At 53.2% G+C, this 12,220-nt stretch overlaps 3 protein-coding genes across 3 annotated transcripts; 1 reads left to right on the top strand and 2 right to left on the bottom strand.

Annotated features, from left to right (window-relative positions):
• Positions 1–80: 80 nt before the first annotated feature.
• PV07_01714 (uncharacterized protein) lies at positions 81–1,678 on the top strand (the record flags this gene model as incomplete). The annotated part of the gene is made up of 4 exons (XM_016388275.1): positions 81–347; positions 428–722; positions 777–1,486; positions 1,541–1,678. The coding sequence occupies exons 1-4, from the start codon at positions 183–185 to the stop codon at positions 1,676–1,678; spliced, it is 1,308 nt and encodes a 435-aa protein (XP_016255203.1). The 5' UTR covers positions 81–182.
• A 1,190-nt stretch (positions 1,679–2,868) lies between these two features.
• Positions 2,869–3,728, bottom strand: PV07_01713 (uncharacterized protein). Its single transcript, XM_016388274.1, has one exon. It carries the CDS (start codon positions 3,656–3,658, stop codon positions 3,422–3,424), a length of 237 nt encoding a protein of 78 aa, XP_016255202.1. The 5' UTR covers positions 3,659–3,728; the 3' UTR covers positions 2,869–3,421.
• An 878-nt stretch (positions 3,729–4,606) lies between these two features.
• On the bottom strand, positions 4,607–6,303 carry PV07_01712 (uncharacterized protein). The gene has a single exon (XM_016388273.1). It carries the CDS (start codon positions 6,009–6,011, stop codon positions 4,794–4,796), a length of 1,218 nt encoding a protein of 405 aa, XP_016255201.1. The 5' UTR covers positions 6,012–6,303; the 3' UTR covers positions 4,607–4,793.
• Positions 6,304–12,220: the final 5,917 nt, after the last annotated feature.

Below are 12,220 nucleotides of genomic sequence, written 5' to 3'. Positions count from 1 at the left end.
GTTCTTTGTGTGTTCTTTGTGTGTTCTTTGTGTGTTCTTTGTGTGTTCTTTGTGTGTTCTTTGTGTGTTCTTTGTGTGTTCTTTGTGTGTTCTTTGTGTGTTCGCTGTAGTCCTTTTGTTTGAGCTGGTATGCACAGAACGGCTGAAACAAGCTACCAAGGCCACTGTCAGGGCGAGCAACCATGGATTCACTAAATTCACTAGTACAGCAGCACTTGGAATGTAAGAAGGCAGATGAGGCTCGCAATACCTTTATCGGAAGGTTGATCCAAAAGATTGACAACATGCAAAAGGCAATGGACAGAAACGCATTTATCATGGTCCTGATAGACGGAGACAACATGTATGTACGTGCTACATGATTTCCTCAGCGTTGGCAATCGTTTCTTGGCTACTCCCCCCGACCCAAGGCTGACGAGTGACCAAGTTCTTGACTGAGCTGGTGAAGAAAGGTGCCGTCGGTGGCGATGAAGCCGCAAAGCTTCTTAGACAAGCTGTCTTCGAGTATCTGCGCCACGACAACAACTTCAAGCATGATTATAAGATCGTCATTCGGGTCTACGCCAATCTGAAAGGCTTAAGCAAGTTTTATTCGGACATGAATATTCTGCCCAGCGCCACTTCATTCAATCAATTTGTCCTCGGATTCAACAAGGCGCATCCGCTGTGTGACTTTATGGATGCAGGAAATCATGAAGAAGCTGCGGATACCAAATTGAAGGGTAGAATATACCGAAGGCCACCATTTTTTAGAACCGAGCTGACTCCTTTAACAGAGCATATCAATCTCTACATCCACAATGTCCATTGCAAAACATTGCTCTTCGGCGGGTCGAGCGACAACACCTATGCATCCTTCTTGAGCTCATTTTTGATCGACATGGACATTGCGTCCCGCATCAGGCTGATCAAAGGCCGACCTTTCTCTGCTGAGTTTTCAAGTATTCAGGACAAACTGCAATGGACCGAATTTGCCGCCGTGTTCAGGAACGCTACTCCTTCCAAAGAACGCACTCCGGATGGCATTCGACGCGACACCCAAGTATGGGTCCAACAACCACAAACACAAAGGTCGTGGCAGAGGACTTCATCTGGTGACCGGTCTATGGCGTCACGACCGAAGATGATTGCGGATGTCTACGGTAACAACGTAGGTAGTAATGCAATTGCCACGACACTGCTCGAGAACCTCTACCGTGCTGAGCGTGGCGTTGACGAGGCAGATACACACTCATGGAATTCATCAGCCTCACTCAAGTCGCCCTCTAGCCCAACAGCGCTTCCGAGAAGAAGGGCGGATTATAGCGCAGATGATATAGTGACCGCACTAATCAAATGCGTGAACGACATGCTTCAAAAGACACCCAAATCTCTTGACTTTGGTGATGTCAGGAGAAGAGTGGAATCAATATTCGGGCTGCCGTCCAACTTCTGGGCAGGTGATGGCTGGACTCGCAGAAGTAAGAATATCATCAAGCGGGCTGTCGTAAGTATCCGTTTCTTAGCTCACTAGCTGTCGGCTAAAGAGATCGCCCGACAGGAAAGCTGGGTAGAGCGAACCGGCAACCCGCGGCCGGGGTATGCTACTTGGGAGTTTGCATCTAAGCCTCCTGGGCAACCCTCGCCGCCAACGAACCAGAAGACACCCTCGTCGAAAGGTAGGCCATCACCAGGGTAATACCAATGAATCTCAACGGAATACGCCTATGTTCTGCCCGCCAGTGTACGAAGGCAGGGGCGACGGTTCTCGGAGCCTCGAAGGTTGCCCAATCGGCGGTCCTGACTCCTGAGCCATGGTAGTTTGAACCAAGGTCTCTTGAGCGGGCCTCGACAGCGACATCCGCGTCTATGCGATCTCCAAGATCTGCTGCCCGGGTACGGAAACGGGGCATGCGGCTTACAATCACACTCGACCCTAACCGACGGCGAAATGGGGTTTCTTCTGTTCTTCTTCTGATGTTAAATGCAAGACTCGTTCTGCGGACCCAAGACATGTATCGAAGGTCATTCCTGCCCGAAAGGGAGAAGGGGAAAGCCTCTGCTGGTTGATTCGCGTTCGGGGCGTTGAGGCCACAAGTTCAGTCACACAGGTGTAAGCAAGGCGCTTACAATGTGACACGGGAACACTGAGCGGCTATCGAATAAAGGGCGATTATGGTATGCCGCCACGGTATACTTTTAGTCGCAACTTAGCAGAGAGCTCCAGACACGACTTTACCCAGGCCTATCTCTGCGGGCTCTGGCATGAATGATGAATTTTCTTTGTATCCCCATTTTCGCGGCATTAGCATCGCTGAGCCCGTCGCTGAACGCATCACCGCCGTTGGCCTCGTTACGTGACTACCCAGAATGTCAACCTAGGATCTTAGTCGGCGGATGGGCTCGCTATCGACGGATTGGTCGCCGTGGCTGGAGAAGGCCTCGTCGAGTTTCGGAATACATCCCAGTGTTTGGCTCCTGCTGGGGGAAGCGCTAGGATCTACGACGAGTTCACATGAGGGGTCGAAGGGCGCAAATGCCGTTGCTTAGCCTTCCCCGCGAAAAGGCTCGGCGGCACAGATGTCGTAAACACCAATCCAGACCAAGAAATCAGAGCTGTCTGGCCTTTAATCCACGTCAACTTCTTTCGATCATTCAAGCCCCCCTCCCCTCTACGGGAACAAACAGTTTACAAAGCCTGGGAGATTTGTGCTTCGCCAGCAAAACACACACACACGCACAGCGCGCCCCCTGTACCAACATGGAGGGACGGTGCCAGTGTGGCCAAATCCGCTTCACGACGCCGCTCCCGCGCCCGCTGGAGCTGTACATCTGCCACTGCACGGAGTGCCGGCACCAGTCGTCGTCGACCTACGGCATGACGGCCATCTTCCCCTTCTTCGACATCCGGCGGTTCGCGCCCCACCCGGGCGCCATCGCCGTGCACACGCGCCCGAACGCGCAGGGCTCCACGGAGGGTTACTTCTGCACCGGGTGCGGGAGCCGCCTGGTCCACGTGCACGTGTCGCGCGAGGGCAAGACCGCGCCCATGTTGAGCGTCAAGGCCGGGTGTCTGGACGGCCTGAGCAAGGAGATGATGAGAGGCGCCGTGCATATCTGGACCCGGTCGGCTGTCGTGGAGGTGCCGGAGGGGGCGGTGCAGTATGAGGAGGAGCCGCCGGGGGGCAGTTTCCAGGAGGAATGAGTGAGTGGGTGGGTAGGTGGATGGGTGAGTAAATGAGGGAGGTTGCGATTCTTGTTCTTCTAATTTTCGAAAGGGGGATTTTGCGACGAGATGTGGTGGTGTGGAAGCGGACAGGTATGTGGACGGAAGGCCTTTGGGGGCCGTTGCTTGCATTTCTCAAAGTCGAATCGATCGTCTCGGGACTCTATTGCAGAACCCACGGCATCAAGATTTTAGACGCACTGCGTTCTCTTCCGATCATGTCTCGGTCTCCAGCTGTGGCGCATGCGCGAGTTGCGGCGTCTTCTTCTTCGGCTGCGCTTGTCCCTGACCCTGGGGGCCGGCGTCGGCGTCGGCCTGCTCTCGAGGACCGCCTCGACTCCCCCGCTCACGTTGGTGTTTGTGATCCGAAATGTCGTATTCCTCTTCGTCCTTGTCCTTGCGGTCGCAGCACCAGCAGCACATCAGCATCATCCAATTCACCAGGTCGAACATCCTGTTCCTTTGCTGCGTGTCCGAAAGTTGTGTCCTTTCCTGTCTGCCAAGCCGCCTGCCTGCCTGCCTGATTATGTTAGCCTGGATAAAAAACACGCAAGTTACCGGTCGGCGATTCATCACATGCTAGCTTCGACCTGGGCGGGATGAGAAGGGTTTGGGGGACGTGCATACACACCTGCGGAGATTCCTGCGGTCGGTGATCAGTACACAGCGTAACCGGTCAGGGGACGAAAGAATCTTCGGAAAAGTGGCCGGCCAGGAATAAAGGAACTAGAGAAAAGAAACTCTAGAACTTCCTGACTGTTAATAACAAGTGATATTGAAGTCTGAGCAGACTGACCGGGCAGGGGGGTGGCTGTGTTGACGTGTCCGAAATAGGATTCTCCGATCTTTGTGTTCCAGCACAGGTCTGGCGGGGAGAAATGTCGAGTTTCAGCGCTGTGTCGTCATTCGGGTCGTTGAAAGTGGCTCAGGCGGTGGGAAACGCGCTGTGGAGTGAAGACTGCCTTGTGGTGCCTTTGTATGCCCACAAATTTTGTTGTGGGGGACAATGATCAAGGGGGCCCTTTTGATTTTGATGTCAGCCTTGCGGTTTCAGCGGCTCGGCTGAGAGACCTTGGCGCGACCAATCGTCGGCCACACAAATAGATAGGCGAGTTCGCCCCTTCTTTTTCCTTTGCTCCGTTCGCGACGACGCAGACAGTGAACCTCAAACAAGGGAGTCAGCCAAGTATCATTTCACCTCATGCGCCTCACTACACTCCGCCTGTGACAAAATTGGTTGGATCTCTGATGGCTGTCCTAGCAGCCAGCCTCGACTTGACACCGCAGGCCCAAAGCTTCAGCCTCGGCAGGGATTGCAGTTCACCACGGAGCAAATAAGTCATGGCCAATCACATGGAACAAGGCTCGGGGGGTGCAAAAGGGCGCAAAGAAAGAATGCCTCTGAGACTCGTCCAGACTGGAAACTGGACTAAAGAATAAACATTAAGTACTATGCCCGATAAGTTTGACCGTGTAATGCTTGCTGTGAAATCCTGTGAAATTCTATTGCGTACCCAGGTTTGAGAATGGTCGTGACGTACAAACAAGCACACCCTGTCCTTCTCCACCTCCTCCACCACCTCCTCCTTCAGACGTAAATGTAGCAGAAAGGACCTGCAGTCGACCACAAGGCGTCCTGGTTCTGGATCGTCTGTCCCAGACTGCCCATGTTGATCGGGTCGGTAAGCTGTCCGGGCGGGCTGTTGACGGGATCCAGGGTGGAAGTACCACCTGCAAAGGCGTTCCTCCTGTTCTTGGGGTCCTGGTTCTGCCAGATCCACCAAGTCCGGTCAATTTGGGCGTGGTGCAGGAAGAATGTCGGCTCCGCGGGAGAGGAGAAGAGATCACCGCCCGGGTCGCCGCCAGTCGTGAAGTGGCCGGCGGTGTGGACACCGTAGAACCCGACGCTGAAATCACCCTGCATGCGGTTCTGGAACGACAGGATGTCGTTGTAGTTGGAGATCAGGTCGTAAGAGTCCGAGTCCTTGGTCCAGTTGGAAGAGACCCAGGATGAGATGTCGCGACGGAGACAGCGGGGATTATAGGCGAGAGGGTTCGGGTTGGAGTAGTTAATGATTCCCGGGATATCCAACGTCGGGGCAACAGGACCCAAGTTGACGACGTAATCCTTGAAGGGCCCGGTGGTCACACAGCCACCTCCAGAGCCGGGAGGAATGCAATTCAGATCCGTAGGCAGGGCTTCAGTGCAGCCGTGTGCCTCGTAGGCACCATTGCCAGACATGCTGTAGTCGCTGCCGTCGAACAGGGGGGAATTGAGGGGGTCAAAGGCGTACTTTCCCCAGTTCCAGTACGGCTGGTACCCTGTATAGCCGCACTCATTTCGTAGTGCCTGCTCGAAGTTCCAGGTGAAGGTACGGTGCCATGCCAGGAAGTTTGCGGTTCCGTGGATGGAAAGTGTTTGGTTGATATGGACTGCAACAAAGTCGTCGTACCGGGATCTTGCGCCGGCTGCGAAATTGGGGTCCTGAGTCGGCTTCGACATGAGGCACAACTCGGCCTCAATGTAAGCAAGCCTCTCGTCCTTCGAGAGCGTAGACCATTCTCTCCGCACAGCTGCATTGAGCAGATTGCAGCTTCCGCTCGACGGGTTCGTCAGCTCATAGATTGCCAGATTGACAAGGCCTTTGGCGGCTAGAATATCCGTTTTAAGGGTCGAGGCCGGTATGTAGATCGAAGCAGCAGATACGGCGGCATCGCGCTCCGAGAAGGTGTTTTCGACAGGCGCCGGTGCCGCACGTGTAGCGCCAACGGCTAACAAGGCCGGAAGAAGAAAGTGAAGATGCATGGTGAAAAGGTCTCGGGGATTAACGGAGAATATCAAAATTTGTTCAAATAAAGTCAAGGGAGTGGACGGTCGATACCTGAAGTCAGGAATCGAACCAAGTGGTACGCTGGTCGCGGAGGCAGAATTCCCTGGAGAAGAGAAAAACCTGGATCCTGGCACCTCCGCTCAGTTTATAAACAGTCCCCTTTGGGCCCCTAAAACTGCCACGAGGTTGTTAGCTGGCCACGCGAGATGTCAGATAGGGGAAACGAATGGGGGTCGTTGTAGGTCTGCATTCAATTGTCTATCTGAGGCCGCGCGTAAAAACATCTCGGGTATTTAAGAACTATCGAATGTTCGTCAGTAGGCGGAGCGAAAGTCTAGCGAAAGGCTCTCGGGTTTCCAGTTAGATAAACGACCGAATCAGTGTATGAAAGGCACAAGGGAGGAAAAGGTCTGGGCCTCAGGACCCAAGTGGATAGGTTGTGTGAGTGGTGTGTGAGAACGGAACCCTGTAACTTGATGGAGCTTTGCGCCGATCATTGTCTTTTATGGACCCAGTGGCCATGAATTGATTTCGGCAATTGTACCACAATGCAATGGAATGCATTGGCGAGAGCCTGGAAGATTGCAGGTGAAAAAGGCTCATGCTGGGGCGGTCACTCGGCACACCGTCCATCCGAAGAGAGGTTCAGAGTTGTTGCAATTTTCAGCGCCCTCAATTGACAGCGAAGAAGTTTGGATGTTCAGCTAGAAGTCCAGAGGAGAGCAGATTACTCGGTACACAGACCTAAGAGGCTGTTTCTGGAGTGAAATGGTAGATCCGCAATGCTTTAAAGGCCGCAGGAAGAGGGGATATGGGTTGGAGGGCAGAATGGCCAGGCTGGTCAGTGGGAGCGTGACAAGTGGAGCGGCGCTAAAGAGACCTCCTGGGGTAAAATGGCAGGGACTATATCATAAGAGGAATAGCTCACATTGGCGTAAAAGGCTAATTCCGACCCCTGCCCAAGTGCCATTCCTACGAAATTTTCTCTCCATCCCGATCACCCTGATCCAGGGCCCCTTCACGTTTCTATTGTATGCCGCGAGTCGGGAAGACGTTCGTTTTCAAGCTACTATACCTACACTACATACTTCTAATCCTGACGTGTTGTTCGTCTCCGCCTCCTTTTCGGGTCTGTGAACTAGAAATCCGTACGAAAAGTAAGGCGTGGCCGAACATTGGCCACGAAAGGTATTCTTCGCATTTTCGTGCGCCGACAGGGCCGGTAAATCCCTAGCTCGGTTGCATTTTCTCTCCCCTGGCCTGGGATCTGTTATTGCGCTACAGTGCAACCTTGTGTCTGAGCGTGAGAAGACCTTGAGCCATGATCCATGCACAAACCACCCAGCCACTGATCCTTTGTACCACATGGGCTAAAGAGCCCAGTGTTATTGCACAACGTTAATGCAAAGGGCAACCCCTCGACCAGATGCCTCCGCCCTCCCCGGCGCCACCATTATACCACAGAAGGCAAGAATCCCTGCAGTCACACGGCGATCTTTCCTGGATGAGGCGTCGGTCTGGTTCCACTACGCCAAAGTCACAGATCGACCACAAGTTTTGACGGTAGGAGGAGCTTTCAGGTCCACGATTCATCTTCTGGCCTGAGTACAGGACAAGACGCTAGGGGTATCTGTCCAGCGCGAAGAATGCACCGGTGTCCAATATCCACGTTCTCGGTAAGTAGTTCTACGTTGGTGCTCGACCAAGTCCCAGACAAGGCACAATAACCATACCGTGAGTAACGAAATGCGACGAGACACTAGCCCAAGGGTGACTCTGTAGAATCTTGGAAATGGTATAGCTACAAAGACGCTGAACGCTAAGGCATCAAATGTCGGCCAAAATTGCCCGCCCCCGCCCAAGAGTTCTCCTTGTCTTGAAACCGCAGAAAGGGAAGGAGCTTCAGAGGAGAAGCTCCCGATTTTCATCCAGAGACAAGCGAGCTCATAACGAGGTTGCATTTCCAACTTGAAACTGCAAAGAGCTTTAAACCCATCTCGACCCGGCACCTTGGACTCGTCAATCTCGCATTGTGCAAATGTTACAGCTCAGCTACTACTGCTTTGCCTGGATTGTGATAGTTGACACACTCTCATGAACGCCATGGTCATTTCGGGTCTTTCTCAGCTTTTTGAGCGGCAGGATGCTGCTGCTCCCCCTCAATACAAGGATGAATCCAACGCAGGTGTGCTCCTCGCAATACACGGCACCTTCGGAGGGGTGGCCATCCTCAGCGTTCTCCTTCGACTCTATGTGAGAATATTCATGCTCAAAAGCCTCGGCGTCGACGACTATATTATGGCTGCTGCAGCGGTTAGTGATCCAAAGGGCGTTCCTTTCACACCGGGTGTTTTACCTAACTCTTGCTGTTCTAATAGATTTGTGAGATTGGCGTCATTGTCTGTTTCGTGGGCGAAAGCAATGCTGGAGAATTAGGGAGGCACCCGTCGCTTGTCAGCCTGCCTGATGCAACTCTCTTCTCGCACTGGCGCTTCTTCCATTCCATCATCATCATGGTCGGCATTAGCCTTGTCAAGATCTCCATCGCATTCTTCCTGCGCAGATTCGTACCAAACAAAAACTACCAGCGTTTTCTTCTGGGATGCATTGTCTTTCTCGTTGCCTTTACGATTTCTTGCGCTGGTACTCTCATCTTCAACTGCGGCACGCGCGTCGATGCAAATTGGAACTTTGCTCTACGAGTGAACGGGCAAGCCAAATGTTTCAGCAATAACACCTTTACAAACATTGGTATCTTCAACAGCAGCGTCAACATCGCAACGGACGTTCTTTTTGCACTGCTCCCAATACCAGTGGTGTGGAAACTGCAAGCAAATCTGCGCACGAAGCTGACTTTGTGTTTCGTCCTAAGCTTGGGCCTTTTCGCTTGCGTCTCGAGTATCATCAAAACGGTCAAGCAGGCTCATGCTCTCGCCGACCCTGACTGGACCTTTCACGATTCCTTCTTCATGTGGAACAACATCGAATTCAATATCGGCATCTTAGCTGCTTCTCTACCTTCGCTGCGTCCTCTATTCGCCAAGGTCCTTGGTGGTGTCACCCAAAAATTCACGTCGAGCCAGGGCAAAAATCGGGCAAATTATGGCTACGATGCCGACGGGCTTGCCTACGGCAAAAGCAAAACCGACAAACGTTCTTCCCGCAAGCCCGCCAGCCATTACTACCAGTTCGATTCGCGGCAGTCGACAGAATTGGGAGAATTACACAGAGGCGCGAGCAAAAAGGTGCCGATGGTAACCAGCACGGTAACCGCAGGCGATGACAATAGCGACAAGATCATGTTGGAACAAGATTTTCATGCTGTCAGCACCGACGATCAATGGACGAAGCCAGTCCAAGGGGCGATCACGAAAACCACAACTGTCCAGGTCTCAAGATACTAGCTGGAGGAACGGTCTCACAGCACGAGCCACATCACGCATCCAGCCGAGCGTTGCATGTGTCGGACGAGCTTCAAGAGCTTCGAAACAGGATCATCTATCCAGCGACGGAATTAAACCAGGGGAACGCGAACACGAGTTGAACGGCCACGATTACACCTGGAGGCTCTTCGGAGCAACCGACTCCAGACCACGTCCACAGGACTTGGTGACGAGGGCGGCAGTAGTGCTGCCCCGGCTTGTATATATTGTACGATACCTTTGCATATATACCCTTTCCGTGTCAATATGTACGTATTTTATGATGGTAAAGTTCCTCCACTTCCAAACGCCCGTGCTGCTCTCGATCTCTGCCGTGTACGAGTACCATTGACTGTGGTTTTGCAAGTACGGGTCGCCAACCAACAGAGCAGGTGTTGCAGGAGGCACGGAGTTGGTCATCGCCGATCAAGCTTTGGTGGCTGGTAACAAAGGCCTGTCCATCACGGCCGCTAGGGGTTACTGTCGGTACGAAAATCCCCCATGTTTCAACTGGGGCTTATGGGGGCTTGAAACGGTGTTCGCTACCTTCCTGAGCCTGAGAGAATGGGCAAAGACTAGGGAAATTGAACTCCTTTAGGCATCCTCACCAGGGTCATTCCTGGTTTCCACACGAGCCCAAGATGCAAGCAGCCTGCAGAAGAGCTAAACCGCTCTGTATCAGGCAGACGAAGATCTCTCTCTTTCTCAAGTGCTACCGGCGCTCCAAAGTTCGAATGTATTGAGACAAGCACAATCCAGGTACCGAGGAGGCAGTTCTCCCCGCCGAGTGGTCCCTCTGGCCTTGAGCAACCTCGACGCGAGCAACAGTCTCGAGTGGTTTGATGCCACCCGCTCCTTCGACAGTTGCTTTGGATAGAGAGCGACCGAGCGAAGCTCCTGTCGTACCCAGAGTGTTCCTCCACTCCAGAGACTCGGCGGAGCATAGAGTTCAGTATTCGCCGTTTTACTAAATACGGAGTACATATGTCGAGTGGGCACGAAACGCTGCTGGTCTCTGAACGGCAAATGGTCCCCTCTTATTCATGTATTCCTCTTTGGACATGGTGTCTCTGGTAGGAAGCACCCGGACGCCGCATGCCGGTGCCTGCGGGAAGGATCAAATAACTGCCAGCTTTTGCATACCAAGTACAAGAGTTGCTCCTGTCTTACCCCTCAGAGCCTGATCCCGGTGAAGTGTAAAGCCATGGTGCTGGGGCTAGACGAGCCTTGATCGTTCGAGGGAAAGGGCCGGTACATCGGTAAGTGGATACGTGCCGCATGGCTTGGTGCTACACAAGGACTAGCTGGCCAGTATGTCAATGGAGCGAGTCAATCCGGGTCATCTCGCCAGTTTTTTGACGACAGCAAGGCACTCGGTTTCGGGATTTACCCATTGTCAAGATCATGTCCATCTCATTTTGATGGTCCCTTTGCCGTGAGTTGTCACCTTCTGGCTCGGCCCTTTCGGGCTAGGCGATCATTGAAGATCACTGGGTGCCACTTCCACGAGTGTCCCCATGTGCGTCTACCGAGTCAAGGACACTCTCCCAGCTCAGAGGATGGAGCACATCAGAGGGGGGCTCTCATTTTTCTTCGAGCGCTGCCCACACACATTGCTACGCGACCGAGGCTCAGATGGGCATTCTCGCCAAAATCTCGGCTTTCCGCACCATCCGGACAAGGGTTCGTTTCCACGAGCTCTCCCTCTTCAAGGATCTTCTTCTTGTCCCACGGAGTACTCCGTACCTCGTATAGCTTGGGGCTTCTCGAATGCCAGTGCCAGTGGCCATCGACTTGTTGGAAGCTGCGAACCACTCAGGCCACCATCCACTACTAGAGAACACTGTCCAGGGCATCCACCAATTTACGGGGCCCAAGGTGTTCCTTGACGAGGAGTGCGGAAAGATTCCAAGGGAACCCCAAATCACGGCCAAATCTCGCTTAAGCACAAAGAACGAGTGCGCGAAAAGAGGGTCGTCAGATGGCCATCTCAGGACTGCGAATTGGTCAATTGCGGACCCCTTAGCGACCACATTTCCATTCTCTCGACCCATCCAACTACATAGTATTGAAGTGGAGTCTTCCAGCACGTTTTCGTCTCCTCGCTTCTTCGATCGCGGGCCCAACGTGCAAGAGCCCCAGGATGTCACCGAGGAGCCAGCAAGTTCTCTGCCTCTTGTACTTAGTCGTCAAAAAATTAAGGGGCTCTCCGAGTCGCATGCGGGTATCTGGAGCCCTCAGGACTTGAACATCCACCGCCCTGGGACGCTCTGTTCACACCTGGCCTGGCTGGCCTGATCTGGGAGAAGTTGTTTCCATTGTCACGTCTGACCACATATTCCCCGTAATGCTGTGAAACAACGGTGAAAACTGTGGGAAGTCTCTCTTTGCCTTCCAGTTCAGCACAGCCTACTCGGTACTCGGTCTGGATCTCCCACAAAGGTCCGAGTATCTTACGCCAGGAGGTCGTATACCGTAGGACTGAGACGGGACTCCATGTCGACGACCATCCCACCCCCATCAAAGAAAGATCCAACGACTTCCCCTCGAACAATTCTACGCCTCCGCAAACAGAAAACGATCCTGCTCGTCTCTATCGGCCCATGAGGACCAGACCATTGTCTCCACCTAGTCCAGCGAGACACCGTCCGTCGCTGTTGGCGACTGACTCCAAAAGTGCGCGGCAGAGACTAGATGCCCGAGGCGCCGCGTTCGAGAACGCTCGACGTACTCCGTACTAAGTGTTGTTCTCCGCTGCGTCG

The sequence above is a fragment of the Cladophialophora immunda genome, assembly GCF_000835495.1.
Source record: "Cladophialophora immunda strain CBS 83496 unplaced genomic scaffold supercont1.1, whole genome shotgun sequence".
Lineage (NCBI taxonomy): Eukaryota > Fungi > Ascomycota > Eurotiomycetes > Chaetothyriales > Herpotrichiellaceae > Cladophialophora > Cladophialophora immunda.
This window is presented reverse-complemented; position numbering and strand designations above follow the sequence as displayed.